This window comes from Pyrus communis, chromosome 7 (assembly GCF_963583255.1).
Source record: "Pyrus communis chromosome 7, drPyrComm1.1, whole genome shotgun sequence".
Taxonomy (NCBI): domain Eukaryota; kingdom Viridiplantae; phylum Streptophyta; class Magnoliopsida; order Rosales; family Rosaceae; genus Pyrus; species Pyrus communis.
Genome location: NC_084809.1, coordinates 13,450,258 through 13,476,966, shown reverse-complemented (window position 1 = coordinate 13,476,966; position 26,709 = coordinate 13,450,258). Strand labels below are relative to the sequence as shown.

Sequence of the window (26,709 nt, the reverse complement as noted above, 5' to 3'; positions counted from 1 at the left end):
GGTATTTAAATATCTTATGAAACGACACTGTTTTGCAGCTTGTTTTCCAACGGCTCTATTAATGAAAACGACACCATTTCTAATTAAAGGCTTTAAGAACCCTAAGAACTCAGTCTGAAACCCAGCTAGTATGTTTTCATGCATTCTACTTTTAATTTTAGTTGAATTCAATGGTTGAAACCTAATGGCTCTGATACCACATGTAACAACAAGTTTGTAACATCTTATCCAAGGAACAAGAATTCATCCAATTGAATCACAACTAATGTAAACCTTTCGTTGAACACACTTAAGAACCAAAGCCTTTAAAACATACATGCATTATTTGATCCTGATGAAGAAACCATTGCAACCTCTGTGCTCAAAACCTTCTCCTCTTTTGCGATGATAATAACTCTTCTACTCAATAGGTCTTAGAACAAAACAAGCTGGTGAATTGCAAGAGCAGTGGTTTGAACCATATATATAGTACTCCTCTGTCCATTCCCTATCAAAATTGGACTAGGATTCAAACTATACAAACCATAAAGAATTATGAGACTTTATAACGTTCCAACACTAAGTTCTTTTCCAAAACCAATTGGAACTTCTCTCGATTATGTTATCCTAAAACATTGAGGACAACCTAACAGCTTTAACCAAGACTTTTCCATACAAAACAAAAAAGTCTCAGAAAAAATATTGCAAGACATCAACATCCATAGACAAGAGGCACAACGTTCTCTGAAAACATTGTCTCATTGAACAACATATTGTTTTAAGACATAATTAATTACCATAAAATTCACCCACATTGTCTTGAAACTTCTTTTTCTTCTGCGAGTATATTGTCTTGAAACTTAACAGCACGTGTTGCACCTCTATTATGCATGCCATCAAGTAAGATAGGTGGCTTCAAAATAAAAGGAAAGAAAATTTTCAAGGCATCAAACACATATATGAAACAACCAGAATTTTCTCTGACTGTAATGCACAATTACACAAAAGCATTTTACAAGCCATCATCAAGCAATTCAAATTTCAGGATCGGATGCAAAAACTCCAAGCACAAATAAAGCACAAACATCAAATCACGTCCTTGTTAGAAAAGCCTGAAGTGTGTATAAGAACACTAAAAGCGAATTGGGCCAACTAACATACCTATAATTCACAGAAACATTAATCCCAATTCCAATCAATAGAAATCACTATGTACCCTGGACCTAAAAACACTGGCACCCATGTACAACTATCCTCAAATGTATAAAGCAAAAGCATGATTCCCAGTTCATGCATAATGTTTGAATAGAATCAGATACTTACCCCATCTTTACCACTCACCAATTATCCAACAACCATACATATATTTACACACACACACACACATATACATATACATATACATATATATATATATATAGACATAAGTTTATAAATGCTCTCTATAAAAAAAAACCTTGTTTTCTTACTTCATCTCTGTGTTTATCATCATTTTGTTTATCATGCTTCCATTAAACACCAAGGTAAGCATTAATCTCTTCTTTTTCACCTCTATTTCTTAGGGCTGATTTGGTATTGCTGTGCATTGAAAAAAAAATTACTTTTGCTGTGCTGTGAGAATAAGCTTATTTTTCCTGCTTCACGTTTTCAACTTTTTTCATCCAAAACTGTGAAAATAAGCTGTTTTTAAGTGTTTACCAAACACCCTTTTTAGCTCAGCTTTTTTTTATACCCACTTTTTATAAAAACACCTCAGTACCAAACCAGTACTTAATCTTGTTTTTTTTTTTGGTTTTATTATTAGAAGTGATATTACTAGTCTAATCTACGTCAAAAGAATAGGGGAGAGTTTGAACCCAAGAGACAGTAGGTTGAAAGGAACGTTGTATCCACCATTACTCAGTCGTTGTGCACTCGATCGTCATTTCTATTTACCTATTAAAACTGTGTATCAACACAAGCTTTGAACAAGAAAATAGCATTTAACGTACGTTTAAACAAGGAAACTGGTTTTTAACTTTTTATGTAGGAAGATGGCAAGGAGCAAGCAGGCGGGAAGAGGAAGATCATGGAAGTAGGACCATGGGGAGGAAATGGTGGAACTCCTTGGGACGACGGCATCTACAATGGCGTGAGAGAAATCACGCTTGTTTATGGCCACTGCATCGACTCCATCACCGTGGCGTATGATAAAAACGGCAAGCCTTTCAAAGCTGAAATGCATGGAGGTCACGGAGGCACTCAAACCGCAGAGGTCTGCTTCGTAGCTCATAGTTTTCATTTTATTTCAACAACTATTGTCTCGGAGATTCGAACTTAAGACCTCATTCATACCTTATCTTTTTCATGCCTTGCAGATAAAGCTGCAGTACCCCGACGAGTACATAGTCAGTGTGACCGGGCACTATTGTACGATGGTGGATGCCGGCATCTATTCCCCTATCATCCGTTCGCTTAAATTTCAGAGCAATCGAAGAACATTCGGACCATTTGGAATGGATGAAGGCACACCGTTTACTTACACTCTGGATGGAGGCAAAATTGTTGGCTTGAAGGGAAGAGATGGTTTATACATAGATGCCATTGGGTTTCATGTATCTCCTGCCCCAGCAAGACTCTGTGACAGAGTTCAGAAGAGTTTCAGAAGGCTCGGGTGCTCGGTTAGCTGCGGAGCCCAGATAAACTGCAACGACTCGACTGCTTCAAGTTGAAATATATATAATTCATAGCTAAAGGTTTTGAATGTATAAGCTAGTGTGTTTCTGCTTGTGATTGTTTGTGTTGATGTACACTTATGCTATCCAAATAACCTGTACTGTGTTTTCCGTACAACGACATGAAAACATGCTTCACTTTTAAGGTCTCCCTTGAAAACGTTTCCCAGAAAACACTTATGACCTTAAGCGCTTTTACTAGAAGTAAAAACATGTTGGAAATTTTTAGTGAGTATCCTATCCAAGTGCTTTCCTTACGCGCAATCATACCAATTCACATGCATTGAATCCCATCCAAACTCCAAAGTTAAACGAATTTGGGCGAGAGTAGTACTAGAATGGGTGACCGTCTGGGAAGTTCTTGTGTTGCATCCCCCTACAGCCGCCCCCACCCAGTGGGAAAAAGCTTTGTTGTGTTGTGTTGTATCCAATCCAAGTGCTTTTTGAAAAGAACTTGAAGTGCGTCTGTAAAGCAAGCGTTTTAACTTTCTCGACCAAACGTTGTTACAAACACTCTGTTAGATGCACTACTAAACAGACCCAAGTCCTATCAGCCTTTACAAAACTCCATTCAATTCAATTCATGATCATCATAGCAAGTAGTGCTAATTCATGATCATCATAGCAAGTAGTGCTCTAACAATAACATTTAACAAGGTAACGATATTCCAAATTCCACAAACCCCGACAGCACATGAACCACCGCAATCACAGAAAATAAACGCAAGAAATCACTATATTCTTGCGATTTATTTAAATAACTTCTGCAAGTACTAAAATGCCAAGTTCATACAATATGTGTCGCATGTTGGCTGCCTAGCAAATATTATTCTAACAAGTGAGGTTTAAAAATCCATCAGATATTTAGCTGTAAACCGTGATCAAAGAAATCATATGACTCACATTCTTTATCAACTATATAAAGATTACAAGAAGTTTATGACCGACTCCGGTTTAGAAAATGGACCTAAAAACACACAGATTGCTGAAAAATGCTCTTCTTTACTGGAACGCAAGCATTCATAACATCTTTTAATCATAAACCACTGACTATGTGAAGCAATAAAATAAAAACAGAATTAGCCATTCAGTACACTAGATGAGAACATCCAGATCTCATTTCAAGTTATTGTTGTAAAACACTGATCCAACAACAAACCAATTATATAGCCATGACTATTACTTATTCTAACAGCGTGTTGGCATCAACGTGAAAAATGGTACATAAGATCAGCAAGACTACTGCTAATAAGAACTTGAATAGCATAACTCCCATGTTTTCTACCAAAAAAATAAGTACCAAATGCTTGAAAATGAAGCAATTATCAAAGAGACACGTTGTCCGCATTTAGCAGCACACCATACAACAGTTTCATGCACATACGCAAAACAAAAAAAGGTGCACTCAGAAAAAATATTGCAAGACACCAGCATCCAAAGACAAGAGGCACAGAGTTGTATGAAAACACTGTTTTGAAAAATTATTAATTACCATAAAATTCACAAACATTGTCTCAAAACTTCTTTTTTCAGCAGGTATACAGTCTTGAAACTTAACAGCACATGTTGCACCTCATATGCATGCCATAAAGTAAGATAGGTAGCTTCAAAATAAAAGGAAAGAAAATTTTCATGGCATCAAACACATATATGAAACAACAGAAATTTCTCTGACCGTAACGCACAATTACACAGAAGCTTTTTACAAGCCCTAATCGAGCCATTCAAAGTTCAAGATCAGATGCAAAAACCCCAAGCACAAATAGAGCACACAGACATCAAATCACATCCTTGCTCAAAACGCGTGAAGGGCGCATAAGAACATTAAAAGCAAATTCAGCCAACTAACATACCTATACTTCACAGAAACATTAATCCTAATTCCAATCAACAGAAATCACTATGTACCTTAGACCTAAAAACACTGGCGCCCATGTACAACATTCAGTAATCCTATGTCGAAATAGTTATGTCCATACACAAATGTATTCATATATCACATTCCAAATAGCACTCAGAACCAAATGGTGTTCATCCCAGAGCGAAACAGCAAAAGCAGCAACATCCAACCAGTCCCAATCGGTCAAATCCACTCAATCAAGAAAAGTTACAAGCCCCTTCCCCAGTAACGACAGGCACACATGCATATATCTATTATACATACAAAACAAAATAAATGCAAACAATGTGACTCGAATGCAACGAAAGCCCACGTAGTCATATATCATAGCGAATTCAAATTTGTCAAATATACACAAATATCAAGTTATAAATTGTTCCAACATGAGTCATAACTCATAATTGGCAATCACCACAAACACATAGCATATCATATATATCGAATTCGCAATGCAAGCTGACCGCTTTCCTAATTTAACCTCTAGCCTTGAGCTCCGCAAGCCTCCTGGAGAGGTCGTCCTCGTCGACCTTCTCCGTTTCCTTGGCAGGCACGGCATGAGCAGCTGCCTGAGGCAGGCCGACAGACACCTCAAGCCCATAGTCATCCGCAACCTGTTGCATCAAGCTATTGACCTCACCTTCCGGTGTCGAAAGCGAGGTGGAGCCAGCCATGGCGGTCTCCATGAACTCGGCCTGGACCTCCATGTTCACAAACTGCTTCTCGAACGAGTCCATGGTCTCCGACATCTTCTGGAGGTTTCCAGTGGCCAGCGACGACTCGAGCGATTTGACGATATTGCCCATTGACTTGTTGATGGTGAACATCTTGGCCTGGGTGTCAAGCCGCGCCACCACGGCGTCGAGCCGCGAGGCGAGGCGGAGGTAGTTCATCTGCTCAGTGCGCTTCCGGATCGCGTTCTCGGCGTAGATCCGGGCGCCGTCGACGTTTCCTTTCTCCATTGCCTTCTTGATCTTGAGCTTCTCAGCTTTCTCCTCCTTCTCGCACTTCCTGGACTGGCGCTGGAGCGACTTGGAGGTGAATTTGAGCTCCATGATCTGGTTCATCAGCTTCTCGGTGTTTCCCATGGCGGAATTTGGGGATTTTTTTGGGGGAATTTGATTTTCTAGGGTTTTGGTTTTCTGATCGGAGGAAGAAAGATCCGAGCTTTCGTGCGTTTTTGGACTTCGATACACGCGTTTCGCGTCCGTGTCTCAGAGACGTCAATAGAGGGCTAGGCCGACGTTTCCCACCTTGCTGTTTTGGGCCCTTATGTGCAATATTTTGGGCCTCGCTTGCAATTATGTTTTTACAAAATTTGAAATTTATAACGTACGTAGTGATATTTTTTGTCATTTATGAGTAATAGGTTTTATGTTTGAGTTACACTGATAACGAGTTCGAGTGCATATCAAGGGTTTTTTGTTTTGAAAAAATTGGAGCTGGGGCATTAAACTGTCGGTGATATCAAGGGTTTTGCCTCAAATTTTCGAACCATTAGTTGGAACCACATCTTCAGAGAGGCGAATGTTGATGTTGACGCTTTGGCCTATGTGGGTCGTTCTTTAACCCTTGATTTTGGAACTCTTGGCTTCCTAGATCGGCTATGGAAGCTTTTAGATTTGATTGTATGGCCAATGGTTTTGCTAAAGATTTTTGTCCTTCAAATATTTTTTCTTTTTTTTTTTTGATAAAACAAATTTGATAACGAGTCCGAGTGCATATAATATATCGTTGTACAAACAAGTAGTTTACAATCATTAGTCGACCTAGAAGGATCTTCAAGCCCAAAACAGGCACAACAAATACAAGAAGGGCCGGAAAAACCCAAGTGAACGCGCCGACTACAAAGAAGAGTGATGCCGATACAAACTAGGAGACATGAAACCCTACCTAAAAACAAACACACTTCCAGCACCCTAGTGGTGACCAAACCAAGGGGAGGCTGATAGAACTTAGCTATCAGACCTCCGCCAAAGGAAAGCCTGTGGGCGGGCCGGTGCGAGAGAGAACTAAGACCAGCACACCCTCGAATCCATCAAAGTAGCTGCCATGTGAGCAGCTTGATTGCAGAACGGGGAACCCAGCTCCATTCAACGGAGGAGGAGTTAGGAGGAGGAGGCAATCCGACCAACTTCTGCGGTAATTTGGAATATACGCCAGTGGCAACGCAGCTATGTTGGTCCACTGATTCGGTTGAATTCCAGTCACTGATTTGATCGTCGAAATAGTTCTTAGCATACACCACATTGATGCGCCCTCATTTTTGAGGTTAGTTGGTCTTGCAGATTACTTACCAACTTTGAAGATTTCTAGTTCCAAGGCCTTCCAAATTGGTTTCTGTAAGTTTTTTTTTTTTTTTTTTTTTTTTTTTTGCTCAAATATATTTATATTAGTTTGATTTTCATTATGTGTAGTACTTTTTACACACTTATTTTTACATCTAACACACCTCTCTTAATTTTCTACTGTCGAATCAAAGAAATTGAAGAATATCAATAAGCAAAAATGAGTGTCTGAATACTATCATCCTTCATATATTGGAATTAGACACTCAAGATATTTTAACACATGTTTTTATTAGTTTAAAAAACAATGAACACATGACATATTTTTATTTGATCTAATCAAAAAGTGAGTACATAGAACATTCACTAGTGAGTACTTAAATATTATTGGTCAAACTCACCCTGTTAGACTCGGGTTTATTTTTATTATATGTGTAAATTTTATTCCAATATACATATGAATTATAATTTACAGTGGATTGTGAAATATTCAACAGCCAACAAGCTTGCTACAAAATAATTTTTAAACGTTGATGTAAATTGCAACAAGAAAAATGTTAAGGAGACTCTCTTAAAAGTTAGACTCTTTATAGATTTTTTGTCACTTTATGTTTTTGGCACAATGTTTTATAATGTTAACATGAAAATTGACGTTAAATCGTGATGCAGCAAAAAGTACGTAAAGATTCCTGTTTTGAGAAGCCTCTTAACATTTTTCTTGCACCAATACGTATGGAGAGAAACAATGCAATATATGATTATACTACCCAAAAAATGGCCCTCATACAACGAAAAGCTACCGATGTTGTTTACTTTAACGAAAAACCACATTTTTACACTAAAAAGTCAATCATGGTATTATTCACTTTATCCTTTATTTTGTCCTTATCGTTAAAACTCAAAGTTTTCAAGTTATTTTCATTAGTTTTTCTAAAATATAATTGAATAGCTATAAGTGAAGATTAGAACATTTTGAAAGCTCAAGAGTGAAGAGTGCTCAAACAAGCAAAAACATTAGAAGACAAATGTGGAACACTGGATTGTCATGTTTTCTTATGATACTAAGTTTTCCATCATTTTTGTTACTTGAAGTAGAAATAAAGGGAAGGACGACAGAGTAATGCTAGGGTAGCATTATTCAGAACAGGTAATGCTAAAGAGATAAAATTTGTAGATAAAATTTGCAAATTAAATGATGTGTCACCAATTAGAAGTGAACATGTTTATCAATGATTAAGTAATAATTCGATCATCAACTTTCATATTATTTAGTTTACAAAATTTTGTCTGCAAATTTAGTCTCTTTACATTATCAAAACATTAACATACCATGAAAGTTTGAGAAAAATTTATATTAACGTTATGATTAATGTAACGTAAAATGAAACATCGAGCCTATAAAAAGTTAAGAAAGTTTCCTTAGCATTTCTTAGCATATATTATACATTTATCACTTTCATTTAACTCTTTAATATCTCAATGCATTTAAATTTACGAAGTATTGGAGCCACACCCAAAAAATTAAAAGCATCTTATGTACTTCCCTTTTAGCAAAAGTTGATGGATTTTAGTAGCATAAGTTATGTATTGTGCATACTAAAGTTTGAAATTTAAAATTTAAAATTTGAAATGTTTAAACGAATAATATTGAATTAGGCTTTGACATTTGAAGTCCTCTCTCTAAAATTTGAAATCTCGATGCATTTAAAAAGAAAGAATGATGTTAAGCAGATTAATTTTTTAATTAAATTTATAAACTATGTAATGTATTAAATAATTTGTGTGGAATTACTTAAAATTAAAGAATAAATCAAATTAAATACTCGTAAAATAGTTAGTCAAAGGGCAAAGCACAAAAACAAAAGAAACATGTCAGAACCCACGTGTCCTCCTCCTTCCTCACCATCCTATGTGTCTGTCCCTCCCCAACTCCTCGGCCCGAATGCCCAACTGCTCAGCCACCTGTAGTCCTCCATTCCTCTCTCTCTCTCTCTCTCTCTCTCTCTAGAAACCCACATTGCTTTGCAACATTTGCAATCCAATTGGACTCCCATTTGAACTTTTATGTTTGATCTGAGCACACAGAGCCCGACATTTGCCTAAAACTTAACGACCCGTTTCGCAATTCGACCCGTTTCGTCAGAAAAATTTGTGTCTTTTGGCTCCGAATAGCTCGAACATTTTCCAAATGTAATTGCCCACTTCGCCATTTAAGCCGGTTTCTGCAAAGTTCACGTCTTTTGGTGATTTGGGCACTGTTTTGATCTTGAAATTTGGGACCCATTTGGCTGTTCTCTGAGGTGGTGAAGTTGTTTGGTGGTGGGCAGGAGATGAACGCCGTCGAGGAGGAACAAACTGCTTTCGAGATTGGGGTGGTGGTTCCGAAGCGAAATGTGAAAGAGGAAGATAAAACTTCTGATTGTGTGGAGGTTTTGGTGGAGGAGTTCAGGAATTTGGGTTTGGTTGTTGAGAGAGTGCACGGCGTTGTCGATGAGTTCATCAAGGTTTGCTTTTTATACATTTGCATGTTTTCTTTCAATTTGTTATCATTTTTGTTGGAGCGATATTGTAATCTCTGTTAAATTCGAACTTTGGTGCAATGAGAGCGATATTCCTTTGTTCTTGTATACTCCGACAATGATTTTTATTTGGGTTTTTAGGAATTGACTTGTATGCAATTGGCTCTTGACAGCAGATTCTGTAAATAGTTTTATGATATTGCTTAATAGGAAAGGAAAGTTAAATACTTTATTACTGAAAGAATCATATTTCTTAAAAAGGAATAAATTTCGGGGCCTTTTGCTAATCTGACCCTGAAGAAAAAAAAGGGTTCCTTTTGCTAATATTTTTTAGATTCTGAATTGTAAATCAGAACTTTTCTTGCCAGTTTATGATAAGTTGATAACCCAACATTATTCGTGTCTCGTTTGGTTGTTTGCTGAATGAAAATGGTACATACAATTGGGCAGTGTTTTGTTTATACTCTTTCTTGAGTTTGGGTTCTACTTTCTAGAGCTTAGCCTTCTTTGTTTCAGCTGGCAGCACCTTTGGAGACGCTGGGGAGGGCTGCAGCTGAGTTGCAGATTAAAAAGCGGACTGCTATCGGTAATGATCCAGTTCTGTTCAAGTTGGCTTTCAAAATTCAAAGCTTCTTATCTATTAAGCATGACATTTGGGATACGATTTCTTTCACTTAAGGTATTGACAGTATGGACAATATGGAATAATGGACAGTATGGAATACTGTCAGTATGGCAGGGAATATTGCAGTCAGTATGGAAGGGCACGTGAAAAAGGAATGTTGTATTATTCCTTGACAGCTAGTCAGTATGGTTTGCTGCTTATTTTTTTCTAGTTGCTGCATCATGGACAGCAAGCACAACACACTGCATTGCATTTGTTTATTGCATGCGTATGTGTGCATGCGTGTATGTAAAATATGTATAAAACACTGCTGCCGTTGCAGCAGTTTAATCAGAAAAAGAACAACAAGTTGAAACCAAAATCGTAAGATGGTATCAGAGCAGGAACCATAGGGTCCTGCCTCTGTTGTTTATTCTTCTAGCCTGTTCTTCATCCTCTGTTCATCATTTGTTGTGATGGCAGAAGATATCCCATCTAGTTCTGAGGCTACAAGTTCCTCAACCCTAACACCAGCCAACATGATACACGGGGAGAGCAACCCACGACTGTGCACCGTGTTGTTGAATGAGTTCAACTACTTGCCATGGTCACGAGCTATATCTCTTGCTCTAGGAGGAAGATCGAAACTAGGGTACGTAAATGGAACCATCAAGCCTCCAGATTCTTCCTCAGCTAACTTTGATGCATGGCACTCAAATGACCAGCTTGTTATGTCCTGGATACTTAACTCGATGGAGCCCAAGTTGTCCGAGATCTTCAGCTACTCAGATTCTTCACACATCTTATGGGAATCGATCAAAGAAATGTACGGCAGTCAACACAATGCTGCCCGTGTGTTTGAACTGAAGAAAAGCCTCGCTGGACTTAAGCAAGGTAATCAAACTTTCATTCAGCATCTTGGAAGCATGAAATCTATGTGGAATGAACTTGATCTATACCGTCCACACACCACTGAATCCGCTGCACTCTTGAAAAGGGCTGATGAAGATAAAGTGTTCCAACTATTGGCAAGCTTGGGAGTTGAGTATGAAGACTTGCGTAGCCACTTACTAATGACTCCTGAGCTACCATCGTTCGTCAACGTGTGTCATGCAGTCCAAAGAGAGGAAACTCGAAGGAAAGTAATGCATGTTGAGCCTCGGTCTAGCCCAGAAGCTAGGGCTTTCACCAGTAACCACAACTTCACTAGTGAAAGGTTTTTTAATGGAAAGAAAGCTGACTGGAAATGCACATACTGCAACACCAAGGGGCACGTAAGGGAAAAATGCTGGATTTTACACCCTGAGTTAAAACCTAAGTTTAACAAGGAAGGAAAAATGATCAGGGATGGGAAAGGGTTTACGCCTAAAGCCTTCCAATCTAAAGAGATGTCAAACTTCACCTCAAGCCCTTTCTCCCTGATCAATGAGTTTGCCGCCTTTCTCCAAAAGAAGAGTGATATCGCTGAGGGTAACAATGTCACCACGGAAAATTCCACAGAAATGCTTGGAAAATTTGCTGGTTTTTTGGCAAATTCAAACACCACTACATCCGGCAATATCCCAGGTATCATTTGTGCACTTTCCACGGCTCTCAATCTCACACACGATTTTTGGATTGTAGACTCAGGTGCCACTGACCATATAACCAACAACCAAGCTTGTCTCCATGAGTTTCAAAAATTACCTAATCCTACTCATGTGTCTGTAGCAAATGGAAAAGGGGAACCAGTCCTAGGAAAAGGAAAAATTAAATTGATGGGGAGTGATGTAGAGTCTACGGCACTATATGTACCCTCATTTCCATTTCAGCTTCTGTCCATAGGAAACATCACACATACTTTGAACTGTCTTGCTATTTTTTCTCCTCACACAGTTGTGTTTCAGGATCGAGTCACTCAGAAGAAGATTGGTGAGGGTTTTTTCTTAAATGGTCTGTACTACATCTCAAAGGAGTTCAATCAAATTAAGGAACCCATTGCCACCCTAAGCCATGTCCAGAAGCATCAACTTTGGCACCAACGTCTCGCTCATCCCTCCGAACCAGTAATGTCTAAATTATTTCCAAATTATTGTACCAACACACATGAGTGTGAGATCTGTCAAATGTCAAAAGCCACTAGGCTACCTTTTGTACCCTCTAAATCTAGAACCAGTAAACTCTTTGAAGTTGTACACTCAGATATTTGGGGACCTACCCGTGTTGAGTCATTTGATGGGTACAAGTATTTTGTTACATTCATAGATGACTACTCTAGGGTTACCTGGTTATATCTCTTAAAGTCTAAAAGTGAATTTTTTACAGCTTTTCAAGACTTTCATAAGCTAATAACCAACCAATTCTCCTCAAAAATATATACCTTACGGTCAGATAATGGCACCGAGTATACCTCCAATAATCTGTCAAACTACTTGAGCAGTCATGGTATCTTGCATCAAACTAGTTGTGTGGGTACACCACAACAAAATGGTGTTGCCGAACGCAAGAATAGGGATTTATTGGAGAAAACTAGGTCTCTTATGTTTCAGATGCAAGTTCCCAAGAGATTCTGGTCCCAAGCACTCCTCACTGCAGCCTATATCATTAACAGACTTCCCACTCGTGTCCTGAATTCCAAATCACCCTTTGAAGTTATGAAGGGAAGAACTGCTGATTTAACTCATTTCAGGATTTTTGGATGCACTTGTTATGTTCACGTTCAAGCAAATCATCGTGATAAACTCGAACCTCGAGCTATCAAGTGTGTGTTTATGGGGTACTCGAGTTCTCAAAAGGGATACAAATGTTATAACCCACACACTGGGAAGCTGGTTGTTTCTAGGGATGTACGGTTTGATGAACTAGTTCCTTTCTTCAACAATCACTCCCCGAATAGTTCTCAGGGGGAGAGTCTAATGGATATTTTTCCACTACCAACTCTTGCTGAAATCCATACAGACACCCCACCATACCACCCTATAAGTGATTCCCCAGTTGATGAGATGGTCAGTGAAGATATACCTCGTGCCCCAGCACCAGTTGTTGCCACACAACCAATTGTAGCAGCACCAAAAAGGAACCCAACTCGCGATCGCAATCCTCCTCTACGGCTGCAAGAGTACATCACTTACAGTGCAAGGCATCCCATTTCTGAAGCTCTTACTTATCACAAACTGTCAGCATCTCATGCATCCTTCCTAAGTCAGGTGACAAATAATGTTGAGCCTAAAAACTTTCAAGAAGCAGTATGTATGCCCGTGTGGAGAGAAGCCATGCAGAATGAGCTCAAAGCACTGAACGAAAATCAAACCTGGAGTGTGGTAGACCTTCCCAAAGGGAAGAAAGCCGTAGGGAGTAGATGGATTTACAAGACCAAATTCAATTCCAATGGTACCATTGAAAGACACAAGGCACGATTGGTTGCACGGGGGTTCACTCAAACCTACGGTATTGATTACAAGGAGACTTTTGCTCCCGTCGCCAAAATGAACACAGTAAGGGTGTTGTTATCAGTAGCAGTCAACCACGACTGGCCCTTGTTTCAAATGGATGTTAAAAACGCATTTCTTCACGGTGAGCTTCAAGAAGAGGTGTACATGAAGCTACCTCCAGGACACCCCCAAGAACAAGAACCTACCAAAGTCTGCAAGCTTCATAAAGCTATATATGGACTTAAACAGTCTCCTCGAGCTTGGTACGCCAAACTGAGCTCCGTTCTTGAAGTGGCAGGGTTCAAAAGGAGTCATGCTGACTCCTCTCTCTTTGTTCGAAGTGGTGTCCAAGGGAAGCTCATAGTTCTTATATATGTTGACGACCTTATCATCACGGGGGACAACATGGATGAACTCGAGGCTCTTAAACGGTCGCTTCACCAACAATTTGCCATTAAAGACTTGGGAACCTTGAAATATTTTCTGGGAATTGAGATGGCTACCTCTTCCAAGGGTCTATTCTTGAATCAAAGGAGGTATGTTCTTGACCTTCTTAAAGAAGCACATATGGTCAACTGCAAACCTGCTCGCACCCCACTTGCTAGCAAACTTCAATTGGATGCTCCAGGTAAACCCCTATCAAATCCTAATGTGTATCAACGCATGGTTGGGAAACTCATTTACCTCACTATCACAAGGCCTGATATTGCTTACTCCGTTAGCCTTATCAGTCAGTTTATGCATTCTCCTACATTGGTTCATTGGGAAATTGTCAAGAGAATCCTCCGATATCTCAAGGGCTCGATCGGCAGAGGCATACTCATGCAGAAAAATGAGTCTAACAACATTCTGGCCTATACCGATGCTGACTGGGCTGGTAATTCCCTTGATCGAAAATCCACCACAGGTTTTTGTACCTTTGTAGGTGGAAACCTTGTCACCTGGAAAAGTAAAAAACAAACAGTGGTTGCACGGTCCAGTGCGGAAGCTGAATATCGGGCCATGGCAGCAACAGCTTCTGAACTCATCTGGTTGAAGAGTCTCCTTCTTGATCTTGGCTTCACCAGCAAGGAACCCATGTCCTTATTCTGTGACAACCAGGCTGCAATGCATATTGCATCCAATCCTGTCTTCCATGAACGGACTAAACACATTGAAGTTGACTGCCACTTCATCCGCACTCAAGTTCAATCCAAAGTCATCGAAACTGTGTACACTAGAAGTCATGATCAACTTGCGGACCTTTTCACGAAAGCTCTCGATTTTACACAGTTTCAACGGTTATTGTTCAAGCTTGGATCAATCAACCCCCTTGATCCAGCTTGAGGGGGAGTATTGACAGTATGGACAATATGGAATAATGGACAGTATGGAATACTGTCAGTATGGCAGGGAATATTGCAGTCAGTATGGAAGGGCACGTGAAAAAGGAATGTTGTATTATTCCTTGACAGCTAGTCAGTATGGTTTGCTGCTTATTTTTTTCTAGTTGCTGCATCATGGACAGCAAGCACAACACACTGCATTGCATTTGTTTATTGCATGCGTATGTGTGCATGCGTGTATGTAAAATATGTATAAAACACTGCTGCCGTTGCAGCAGTTTAATCAGAAAAAGAACAACAAGTTGAAACCAAAATCGTAAGATAAGGATTTAATATGCTGGACTTGGTTTCAGGGATGGATTTACAATTTGAATGGGAGGAGGTTGATGCTTTTGTGAGGCAGCCTGATGGTTCGGTCTTCAGTTGGTGTGAGCGTTTTCGCTGCTATAGGCACTTATTATATGGAATTGTAAGTATTTGGCATATAATAAAACAATAATGTTCCATTGGCAATTTTTTCTTTCTGATGTTTTGTTTCTCCACTTCCTCTTCGGTTTTACATTACAGTTTCATGTTTATCTTATTCTTTATTATTACTTTTTAGTTGAATAGATACCACCAGTTGGCCTCTGATGTTCCAATTGATTAATTTTGTTGTGAGAGCAACTGAAACCCTTTGAATAAGTCTAATTTAAATATATTTATGTGTGCAAAATTAGCCATAAATTTGTGTCTTTGACAAGGATTGAACTTTAAATTTACAGATTAACAAGAGCCGGTCAAGTGTAACTTTAAGATTTGATGATAAAGAATTTTGTTGGGAAGTCGGGGAGTATTTACTTCAGAAGTTGGAGTCAGAGAGGATTGTCAAAGAAGTGTTTCCTTTGCACGGTATGCTGACAAGTTTTCAAACTGTTTGTATATCTGTTAAACATTATGTTAAACTTTATATTAAAATGGTTTTTTATTGATAGATGAAATAAAAAGGAAGAAGCTCCTTCACACGTGGGCACTACACTGGTGGGACTTCACAAACCAGCCAATAGATGAGATTTATGCATACTTTGGTGCAAAGGTGAACTGGTTGCATTAGCAAAATTATCTTTTTCCATATTTTGCCCAACATATTAAACAAGAATTTACTGTCTTTGTAGATCGCCATCTATTTTGCTTTCCTTGGAATGTATACAAGGTGGTTGCTCTTTCCAGCTGCATTTGGGCTTATCATGCACATGTTTGATTTTGGGTGGGTCAGCTACATCATTTTTTAGTTTCCCTGATGGCTGTCAACTTTATTTTATTTGAGCAACTTGCTTATTGAAACTGCTGTGTGCTTGCATAATGTTTCCGCAGGTCATTGCAGTTACTAGTGCTTCCCATTTTCTTCATATGCATAATATTATGGGCTATAATGTTTTCACAGTTTTGGAAACGTAAAAATAGTGCCCTCTTAGCCAGGTAAGTTGGTTTACAAAGAAATTGTCTTGTGGCTTAGATCTATTCTTATTCATTTTCACTCTTCTTTTATTCTTTTTTTCTTACTTTACCTCCTCTTTCTGGATTGTGGGTTTAGATGGCAGATTAGTAATCCAGTTAGAGCTGACTTGGGGTATGGGCAAGGTGTGGAGTGGAGTTCCTCACCATCTGTTGAGCTCGCAAAAAAATGGGGGACCGACAAAACAAAAGAAAAAGAAATGTTCCAAAGAATTGAGTGGTTTGGACGACTCATGAGATTCCGAAATGATGCTATCATTATCTTCAGTATTATATGCCTTCAGTTACCATTTGAACTGGCATATGCTCATATTTATGAGGTTATTGAGTCTGATATTATGAAGTAAGATGCTGAGTCCTCTTGCATTCATATAATTGCAGATACTTTCATGTTATAATTACTGAATGAAGATGACACTTATAGCAATACTTTTCTTTTCAGGGTTGGGTTGACTACCATTTATCTTTTTGCCATTCAGTTCTTGACACAGATTGGTGGCAAGATCTCCGTTAAGCTCATTAAATATGAAAATAATGAAAACACAGAAAAAAGAGCTGACAGCTTGGTCTACAAGGTGGGTTAAGGGGAGACTGATCCACCCCCGCTACTGTTTTGCTCTCTTGTGTAGGAGTTTTTACACTTCAAGGACTTTTTTGTATTTGGCAGGTGTTTGGTCTTTATTTCATGCAGTCATATATAGGAGTTTTCTACCATGCCCTTTTGCACCGCAACTTTTCTACTCTCCGCAAAGTCTTGATTCAACGCCTCCTTGTGTCTCAGGTAAACTATGTCATGTTTCATTCATTTCTTTTTCCTACTTTTCTCATTTCTTGTATTGGACAATGTTTTGTAGGTGTTGGAAAACTTGTTGGAGAACACTTTGCCATATTTGAAGTACAGTTATAAGAAATATAGAGTTCGGTAGGTCTATACTTTGTATTATCTTTTGTACCCTTATGTGTTCGGAGTTTTAAGTTTACATGAACCTAACCTGTTCTGCCATTCTGGTGTAAAGAAGCAAGAAAAAACGTGAAAAGGGTTCATCAATAGGGAAGATCCAGTTTGCTTCCAGGGTAGAAAAGGAGTACCTGAAGCCTTCTTATTCTGCAAGCATTGGTATGGAACTTGAAGACGGGCTGTTTGATGGTAAGATATCAAGTGTATCCAATTTTATTCTTTTTTCTGGTGTCTTTATAATTTGATTTTCCTCATTATTTTGTAGTCATGAGAATACATTATATTTTTATATTTCCGGCTGATTTAAACTGTGATTGGACCTGCAGACTTTCTGGAGGTGGCATTGCAGTTTGGAATGATCATGATGTTTGCTTGTGCATTCCCACTTGCTTTTGCCTTCGCAACTTTGGTATATTTTGCTTTGTGGTTGTTCATTCGTTTAAGTTATATATTGCTGGTAGTAGTATTTTGTTAATTAATGTTAATTGTTGTGGTTGTTCATTTTTCACAGAACAATATCACTGAAATTAGAGCTGATGCATTGAAGCTTCTTGCCATGTTGAGAAGACCAACTCCTCGATTTTCCACAACAATTGGAGCTTGGCTGAACATATTTCAGGTACTTATGGTTTGTGTTTATCTATATATTCTGTCCTGTGAAGGAAGAGAAATGTTTGTTGGGATCTGTATTAGATTTTCTTTCTGATTAGCTGTAATTATAAACACTAGCTGGAGAATTGGATGGTAGAAGACGTTCTTACTGGATTTTCTATTTGCTCGTTTATCGTCATCATTCTAATGTGTGGTTGTCAGCAATTTGTAGTTTCTCATAGTTATGTCTATATGCACCAACTGTGCACTGCTGGTATGGTTATATGATGAAGAGGGCAAATGGAAGATAGAGCCTGGCCTGGCTGCAATATTGGTTATGGAACATGTCCTCTTGTTGATCAAATTTGGTTTCTCCCGTTTTGTTCCCGAGGTGATTTCCTTCTCACCTTTCTTAACACAGTTGCATATTTCCTTGTGACTATACTTACTAATGGTTATTAAGGAAGGTCAAATCATCAAATAAGCATTAAACTGGTTTTTCTTGCAGGAACCCGCTTGGGTAGAAGCCAACCGTGTGAAAAACGCAACAAATGCTGTGAACATGTGTTCTAAACAGCTCTTGAAGAGTATGTCCGGAGCGAGGACGACATTTGGTGATGTTAAGAAGTCACAATGAGGTTAGAGAGTCAAGGGTTTTGTAGATGCCTTATTCTCATTAGCTAGAAAGTAAGACGGAATTGTTCTTCAAAAGAACTTTTCCAGAATGCGGTTAAAGACTTGAGCTTTAACAGAGTTGATGCCGAAATGGCACCGAAATTTCGGTTTTAGTATTTGTTTGTTCTCATGGTGGTGGACTGAAATTGTTTTGTAGGTAGATGTATAGTATTGGCTAGTATTTCGTTTCCCTGGATTGCTTAAATTCACATTAAGAGATATAGCAGAAATGTGAAGCAATTTTGTTATTATTTTGAGTGAAAAATCAAGTATTTACATACAAGTCCATGTCGTGCATCGATCGGTGCCATCCTTTTCTGAAACTCCTATGTACAATGATGTAAAGCATCGATCTTTATGTTGCCCTCGCTTGAAACAGAGTAATATACTTCAGACATTTCAACTAGGCCTTTGTTTCGCCGCGAGAGCTTCCGCTGTGAGAGCTTCCGAAGCGGCCGCTCACTTGGCGGGCGTATGCAACAACAGCCTTAGCCCACCTCTTGATCCCTGTCTTCAACTTCTCGGAATCCATTTCTTTAAGTGATTTTCCCGGTTCTGTAGAAACCTCCATGAAAGAAAAACAACGATCAAAGCGTGTCCGCTTTGCTGCAACCACATCTCCGCTGCTCTTCCCGGCATCACCATTGTTCAGAGACAAAGTCTTCCTTGTCTTCTTTGTAACTGCTCCCCCCTTCCCCGCTCCGCCTCGGTTGAGAGAGAGACTCTTCTTGACAGACATGGCGTCTGGGTTTTGTTGGCTGAGAAATGAGTGGTTGAAAATGTTGCAATTATAGGGGTTAGAGAATTGTATTAAGGCAAGTAATCAACATTTGTATTCTCTTTAATCCGTGTGGGTACTTCATTGACTAAGACCTTTTCATTATTCCATTTGATAATAGTCAAATAAAGTTAAATGGTTAAAAGAAGCGGAACCACAAAGGGGGTGATCCAAATATAGGTATGTATTCCACAGGGCACGTTCTGAGTTCGACTCCTAGCACTAGTGAATCATATGCTAGCAGTCGGGGGCATAACAATGGTGACCACGAGGAAATTGAAATACATCTGTGAACCTTCTCGACTTCCGAAAAAATAGACTGTCGTATCCACCATCTGTTCCTTTTTTAAAAGAAGGAAAGAAATGGTTAAAAGATGAATATGTTGGCTTAAACTTCCCATGCACAACTTGTGCTTAATGTGAGACGAGGTAAATTGCACGTGTTTAAAAGATTCATTAGTTAATATATTATTACCCAACAAAACCACTGACCATAAAATATGATTTTCATTTGAGTTTTTACAGAAGGGTGTATTGGACAGAGAACGTGTTGTGGTTTCTCTGCACGATTGGATTTCAGCAGTTTTTTGAAATAAATAAGTCGTACAATGCTTGCTCACCAAGTTTGTCTAGACCGTTTCACCAAAAAAAACAAATAATAAAGAAAGAAAAAGGGTTTTCCTGCATACGTTCATAGAGCTTTACCTGCTCTGCATCTTTTATGCCTAGATTCGCATGTATCTCTAGGAATGTGATTGTACTATTTTTAGTGTTATAATAAGGTTTGACGATTTAGTTGCTACATTAATAGAAAACATATTAACATATTATATTTTAAGTTTAACAGTAATACCACGTTGTCATGTTATAGGTACAACGAAAATTTGGCTATGGTAATAGTACAACAACACGTGCAAGTTTCCCTCTATTCAGCGTCGTATCATCAGTGCGGGATATCACCTTGGAGGCGTACCTTTGCTATGTATGGTAGTCTCAAATTCCGACCACAAAAAAATGTAAGGTAGTTTATATATAAAATTAAAAAAAACACTAACGAAAAGTTCAAAAAAAAATTTAGTTTTAATAAAAAATAACAAATAAAGGTGTAGTGAATAGTATAAAGAAAATGTAAAAATTTGATTTTTCGTTAAAAATGAAAAAGTACCGGAAATATTTCGTTAAAAGAGTTTAGATTCCAAAAAAAAAAAAGGGCAAAGTATATGTGGGGTCAGATTCCAAGCTGGCGGCTGGTTAGGAAGCAGTACGAACCTTTCAATGTGACGCAAACTGTCCACCCATATATTTATAAACACACAACGAAGTCTTCTCCTTCTCCTTCTCCTTTTCTCCCTCCCTCCCTCCCTCCCTCAACATTCCCAATTCCGTAAGTTTAGACCCAGTTGAATATTTCTACGCTTCATTTCTCAATCTTCCTCGTCGATCATTCCAGTCATGATTCCTGAATAGTACGTAATCTCTCTCTCTCTCTCTCTCTCTCTCTCTCTCTCTCATTACCAATTGCATGCATGTCTACATGTTACCACGTTTTTGTTATAGCTGAAAATTCTTCTGTGCGATTGATATCTGGTAAATGTTCATCCTGTTCATTCGATTGGATTTGGATTTTGGTCAAACCCAGAAAGAAAAATAATAATTATTTTTTTTGTTTATCAATGATGGGTTATTTTGTTCTTAACTTTTGGGTACGTGGGTTGGCTCTCGATTTGCCATTTTGGTTAGAAATTATCTGTTCCAGCTTTTGGGGATCCTCTTTTTTAGTCTTTTGATATTAGATCCAAAGACTTGTTAATGATCTTATGAAATCATGTTTCTTTCTACTGTGGATTGGTGTGCTGCCATGGAATTCATATCTGGTTGCTACGCGTATAAATAGTTTTGTTTGAACGAAAGGCGCTGAAGAAGTATGAATCAGATATGCAGGGTGGCATTATTCGTGACAGACTAGGTTTTTGCTATTAGGATTTGATGATTTTTTTATTTTTTATTTTTGTAGTTATTTGCCTAATTACTGAAGCAAAAAGTTCGAGGCTCTAATTAGTTATCTTCCCCCATTTGGCAGTGATTATCTTTTCAAACTTTTGCTCATTGGAGATTCCGGCGTTGGCAAGTCATGCCTTCTACTGAGATTTGCGGTAAAAGTTTAACGACGTTGTACATAGGGTGGTGTTTTCCTTAAGATATATGTATTCTGTTTGCAATTTCGCTCGCCACCATTAGCTAAGGTGCACCAGTACCACCTCACTTATCCTGTGCTGCATTCGTCCCCAAAGTTTAATCATAATGTGTTACACGTGACACGTACGCTAGTGATCTAAGTTTCTTGAGCTATATACTTCATGTTTACACCTTAGCCATATTGTTAAAATCGTGATGTCTGACCTTTTCGGCCTTCTGTTACAACTTTCTGATGACCAGAAGAATGCCTTTTTCTGCATAATGCAATCTAAATCGGGCGTGAGCTTTGTTGAAGATTTATTGACGATTCTACTCTCACTTGTGTAGGATGATTCTTACATTGACAGCTACATAAGTACCATTGGTGTTGACTTTGTAAGTAAAGTCACATAATATAGCATTTCTGATGTCTGGTTATTTTGATGTCATGGCAGTGATTTCATCTCTTTATTTCCTCTGTTTAGAAAATTCGAACGGTGGAGCAGGACGGGAAGGTTGTCAAACTTCAAATCGTAAGTATATTTATCATTAACGCTGGATTGGATTGAAATCAAAAGTTCATTACCAGAAAATATGAAATATTCATTTCTTCTGCGTAGTGGGACACTGCTGGTCAAGAACGCTTCAGAACAATTACAAGTAGCTACTACCGTGGTGCCCATGGCATTATCGTAAGCGTTGATTCACCTCTTTCTATCCCCGTAAAGTAGATTTTTGGTTCTGCAATCTTTTCATAGGATTCTCCTGTTGCTAGCTTGTCTATGATGTCACGGACCAAGAAAGCTTCAACAACGTCAAGACCTGGCTGCAAGAAATTAATAAATTTGCAGTTGGAAATGTGAACAAGCTCTTGGTTGGAAACAAAAGTGACTTGGCTGACAAGAAAGTGGTCTCTTCTGAAGCTAGCAAGGTTATTTGAGTTACTAATTAATCTTCCATTGATATCATGTCGTCGTGAGTTAAATAAGCATGCATCGGCGCATCGCTGATCAACTTTACTTCTCTTCTAACTCTCTGTTGTTGAAATTCTTCTCTCCTCCACCCACTGGTTTTAAAGGCATTTGCCGATGAGCTAGGTATTCCATTCTTGGAAACGAGCGCCAAAAATTCGACCAATGTAGAGCAGGCATTCATGACTATGGTTGCAGAGATAAAGAACAGGTGAGTTCATCTCTATGTTACCTTTTCATATACATTAAATCTGAGAACTTCCGACTGGTAGCAAAACATCTGCATTTTAATTCAGTATCCGTAACATTTCCTTTTCCTTTCGGCTTGCAGGATAGCTACGCAACCAATGAGTGCCAACAAACCATCCACCGTGCACATGCGCGGACAGCCGGTCTCCCAAAAGACCACCTGCTGCTCATCCTGATTTGTCGTCAAGGACGAGTATGTTCTTGATGGTGGTGGAAAGTTACACAAAGATTTGCAGAACATGCGGTTTGTGCATTGGAACCTTTAGCAACCCAACTTATAATATGTACAGCAGGTGTTCATGATACTTGGTTCCGCCTTCATCCGTTCGTTTAGAAATTCAAGAAATTATTCGAATAATTTCATCAACGACACAGTTCATTGTAATGTCATACTATCACAGATCACTTTATGTTTATCTATATTCATTTTATTGGATACAATTTTTCCAGAAGAAAAACTAGTTGTGTTTATGCATAATATAGGGGTGCTTGCAAAAAATGAAAATTAATCTTGTAATCCCTTCCATTTAGTTGAAAAAAATTATCCAGCACACTCATAATTTCGATATCCATGAAAATTATGCAAAACAAACTGAATATAATCTCAAAATCCAAATACAACTGAGCTTCGAAGGACGACCCAAGCAACCCAAAATCATGAAAAGTAACCCCTATTACTCATTTCCTGCCATAGACTCTAACAGCTTGCCTGTTCCTCTTCTTGACACCAGACTTGGCAATCTTGAGGCTCTTGTGAACAGCACTCAACCTTGCAAGGGCTGCTTTTTTCAGATCCGGCCTGTAATGGTTATTCGCCACCTGCAACGACAGGGAGCACAAAATGAAAAACAGAGACGAATAACAAAAGAGACATCCAGACAAGGCTACTAAAGATTCATCGAATCATTACAATACAACACATGATGGTCCTTGAATCTTCATCCACGAGGATTTACAAAGAGAGACCGATGCATAATAAAAAAACACTACGCATGCTAAAAAAGTGAGCGAAACAAGAATATTTCATAGAAGAATTCATTACAAAATATTCTATGTTACATGCTAAGACTCATCAGTCATCACTGCATAAAAACCGACAAGTATCTTCTCACTAAAATAATCATTCAGCTCCCAGAGATAAACCCATTTCGGATTTCTCCTAGAAAATACACAAAGCTTAACGAAGAGAACCCAACAGAATTAAAAAGATAATGCACGCTCATAAGCCAAGCATAACAAGAGGATTTCACTGAAGAAAAAATTCCGTAATTGATCCCCATGTTAAGGCTCATCACTGCAGCTTAAACCGACAAGTACCTTCTTAATAATTTAATCAATAGGATCCTTGAAACAAACCCCAATTCAGGTTTTGCCCAAAGAAATAAGACTTTTTTCCTACATATGTATATAAGATTTTAACAAAACACATTCGATCTAATCAAATAATACAATGCATGCTACGAAGCAAATGAAACGAGTCATATCATTTCATTCCAAAAATCCATTCGAAACGATCCTTCATACATTTTAAGCCTCATCCCTACATGGTAAGCTCGCAATCCAGTTCTTGTAAACAATTACTCAGCAAGGCAAATTTTGAAACTTCAATTTACCTGATTCACGACCGCCTTCGCCATCCTGCGGAACTCCTGCTTCATCACAGACTTATGCAGCAGAGCAGCAGGCTTGTTCTGCTTCTTGGTCTTACTTGTTGCCAGCAACACAGATTGATCTTTGCCCACACCCTGAATGGTCACGGTTTTCTTGTTTGCCAACCCTAATTGAAACCATTTCTCAATTCTCTCAATTAAAATTGAAGAACACCAAAATTTTCTTGGGAACCAAACAGAAAATAAATGGAATTGGGATGCAATGAAATGTACCAGAGTGCTTGTAGGAGTGGAGATTAAGGAGGTTGTTGGGCTCCTTGGTGAACCGAACGCCGGCGTGGCTCCTCCCGAACTCCTTCACAAGAAAAGAGTTGTTCTTCTTCACTATCTCCCATATCAGTTGCCCTGGAACCGTCGCCATCTCCGAGATTTTGATTCAGCTGCTCAGATTGGGATTTAGGGTTTACAGGAGAGAGGGAACTGGGGGTTTATAATTTGCCCCATGTATATATGTTGTTGAAACCCTAATTCAATTATATTCTTTGGACCCGAGGGGTATCATTCATTTTTCATTATTACGATTATATCCTCTGGTTTTGTTGACCCGTTTGTCCCGTTTGTTGTTAGGAGTAGACTTGGCTAACATGTCAGGTAATGTCATCTCTAAAGTTAAAAGTAGTCTCATCCAGTATTATATCCTACAAAAAAAAATATTTTAAATAAATAATGTTAAACTATGCTCATATACTATATTCAATTAAAGGGGCTAAGTACCTCAATAATTTATTAGTTTTAAGGTTATGCTTAAAATTTTGTTTAATTTAATTAAACTACCTTGGATGTTTCAAATCTAATCATTGACCTTGAATTAATTATTGCAGTAGGGGAGATGGGCTCCAAAAAAAGGGGCTACGAAGGGGATATACTTGGCCAGCATGATGCCCCTTTGGCCAGCCTAATGTCTCTTAGAATTATAGTTCAGTCATCCATTAAAAATAGATTTTTGGGCAAGTCAAATCATATTTTGGCTTTTAAACCTTTGACACTTTCCATTGGAGATGCCCTGAGAGGAAAGGACTTGTCAATTTTTCTGAAAAGAGTTTTTCTATATATTCAATTCGGATTTTGAGACAATAAATTGATTTGAATCCGTGTAATTAGGTGTATTTTTGGGCAAGTCAAATCATATTTTGGCTTTTAAACCTTTGGCACTTTCCATTGAAGATGCCCTGAGAGGAGAGGACTTGTCAATTTTTTCTGAAAAGAGTTTTTCTATATATTCAATTCAGATTTTGAGACAAGAAATTGATTTGAATCCATGTAATTAGGTGTATTTTGTTCACTAGGTAATGGTAATACTCAACATTCTATTTATTACCAATAGATGAGTTTATATTTTGAGATTTGTGTTTATCCACTATATATATCTTGAAATATAAATTCATCCAACAATGATAAATATGATGGTGAGCATTACCATCATTTGAAGGTGCTGAGCAAAAATATTTCTTATAGAATCTCTTTCTGCACTCAATTTCTTCTCTGTACCCATGTTATTTTTAATTAAATTATTATTGTCTCTTTATGTTCAAATTTACTACCTAAAATTGTTCTCACAAACTCAATTAAACATGTAAATTTATTTTTACACCTATCTAGAAATAAAAACCTAAAATCAGTGTTCATGAATGTTCTGCAATTCATACAATCTTAAATCTGTGGAACAAGAGGTCAGTCAAATGAATGATGTTAGTTATTCTATGTGTTTATTAAGTTATTATACTATAGCGCAAAACCATCTTCAAAATAATCAAGTGCAGCTTATGAAATCTTGGGGATTATTGGTGCTACAAGCCCTTGAAACTAAAGTTATTATTCTTCTGAACTTTTACATGAAATAAAAAAAAAAAATGAAGAATTCAATAGAATTCAACAGAAATTTTATATGGAATCGCTATAAATTAATTAAACTCTATCAAAATTAATAAATTTATAAATCCACTAGAATCTCTCAAAATCTCAATTCAAACCTCATTACGTTAACGTTAGTACATGTAAGTCTTTTATAATTTTGTGTGAAAGACAAATGATGACATGTCCCCAAATCATTGTTCATGACCATAAACACTCTCGGTTTTTCTTTGTTTTGCTAACGAAAGAATACGGTTGTTATTCATACTTTCTCGAACACGCCTCCCAAGTAATGAGAGAAAAATTATATTTGAATTTAGATAAGTCAAATGGAAAATTAATAGTTGTTCAGAAAGGGAAATTTCTTAGTGTGCCCGAAACACGAGATTGTACAACATATGTAATTATACAATTAAAGGAACATTGTAAAGAACAAAAGAATTTTCATTAATTATATAATAACATATAACGTATCATTCTAGGTTTTAGACAGACTGAAAAACCTAACGACCAATGCTCTAATTTTTCAAAAGGGATCGAGGGAGAAGTGAAGGGAAGAAG

At 38.0% G+C, this 26,709-nt stretch overlaps 5 protein-coding genes, 1 non-coding gene and 1 pseudogene across 7 annotated transcripts; 4 read left to right on the top strand and 3 right to left on the bottom strand.

Moving 5' to 3' along the window:
* The first annotated feature begins 1,472 nt into the window (after positions 1-1,472).
* Positions 1,473-2,690, top strand: LOC137740590 (jacalin-related lectin 19-like). Its single transcript, XM_068480430.1, has 3 exons — positions 1,473-1,502; positions 2,009-2,233; positions 2,337-2,690. Exons 1-3 carry the CDS (start codon positions 1,482-1,484, stop codon positions 2,688-2,690), a joined length of 600 nt encoding a protein of 199 aa, XP_068336531.1. The 5' UTR covers positions 1,473-1,481.
* Positions 2,691-2,949: 259 nt separating this feature from the next.
* Positions 2,950-3,068, top strand: LOC137741193 (5S ribosomal RNA; annotated as a pseudogene).
* Positions 3,069-4,890: 1,822 nt separating this feature from the next.
* On the bottom strand, positions 4,891-5,799 carry LOC137740062 (ESCRT-related protein CHMP1B). The gene has a single exon (XM_068479850.1). The coding sequence runs from the start codon at positions 5,676-5,678 to the stop codon at positions 5,067-5,069; it is 612 nt and encodes a 203-aa protein (XP_068335951.1). The 5' UTR covers positions 5,679-5,799; the 3' UTR covers positions 4,891-5,066.
* A 536-nt stretch (positions 5,800-6,335) lies between these two features.
* Positions 6,336-18,862, top strand: LOC137739690 (anoctamin-like protein At1g73020). Of its 2 annotated transcripts, XM_068479355.1 has the most exons (17): positions 6,336-6,932; positions 9,206-9,382; positions 9,914-9,983; positions 15,090-15,205; positions 15,501-15,627; positions 15,711-15,811; positions 15,891-15,982; positions 16,090-16,194; positions 16,310-16,573; positions 16,673-16,805; positions 16,898-17,011; positions 17,085-17,152; positions 17,247-17,377; positions 17,515-17,597; positions 17,700-17,807; positions 18,012-18,170; positions 18,288-18,862. In XM_068479355.1, the coding sequence occupies exons 2-17, from the start codon at positions 9,209-9,211 to the stop codon at positions 18,414-18,416; spliced, it is 1,974 nt and encodes a 657-aa protein (XP_068335456.1). In that variant the 5' UTR covers positions 6,336-6,932; positions 9,206-9,208; the 3' UTR covers positions 18,417-18,862. The 2 variants fall into 2 exon arrangements, with proteins under 2 accessions (XP_068335456.1, XP_068335457.1); XM_068479356.1 differs by lacking the exon at positions 6,336-6,932 and having other exon boundaries at positions 8,839-9,382.
* Positions 18,863-20,582: 1,720 nt separating this feature from the next.
* LOC137738887 (GTP-binding protein YPTM2-like) lies at positions 20,583-23,056 on the top strand. The gene is made up of 8 exons (XM_068478358.1): positions 20,583-20,698; positions 21,313-21,385; positions 21,756-21,803; positions 21,893-21,940; positions 22,028-22,099; positions 22,183-22,338; positions 22,486-22,589; positions 22,710-23,056. The coding sequence occupies exons 1-8, from the start codon at positions 20,685-20,687 to the stop codon at positions 22,801-22,803; spliced, it is 609 nt and encodes a 202-aa protein (XP_068334459.1). The 5' UTR covers positions 20,583-20,684; the 3' UTR covers positions 22,804-23,056.
* A 70-nt stretch (positions 23,057-23,126) lies between these two features.
* On the bottom strand, positions 23,127-24,734 carry LOC137738888 (large ribosomal subunit protein eL28z-like). The gene is made up of 3 exons (XM_068478359.1): positions 24,511-24,734; positions 24,241-24,404; positions 23,127-23,446 (listed from the first exon to the last, which is right to left on the bottom strand). The coding sequence occupies exons 1-3, from the start codon at positions 24,656-24,658 to the stop codon at positions 23,306-23,308; spliced, it is 453 nt and encodes a 150-aa protein (XP_068334460.1). The 5' UTR covers positions 24,659-24,734; the 3' UTR covers positions 23,127-23,305.
* On the bottom strand, positions 23,842-23,928 carry LOC137741215 (small nucleolar RNA R24). The gene has a single exon (XR_011069245.1). It is a non-coding gene; the product is annotated as a small nucleolar RNA R24 (small nucleolar RNA).
* Positions 24,735-26,709: the final 1,975 nt, after the last annotated feature.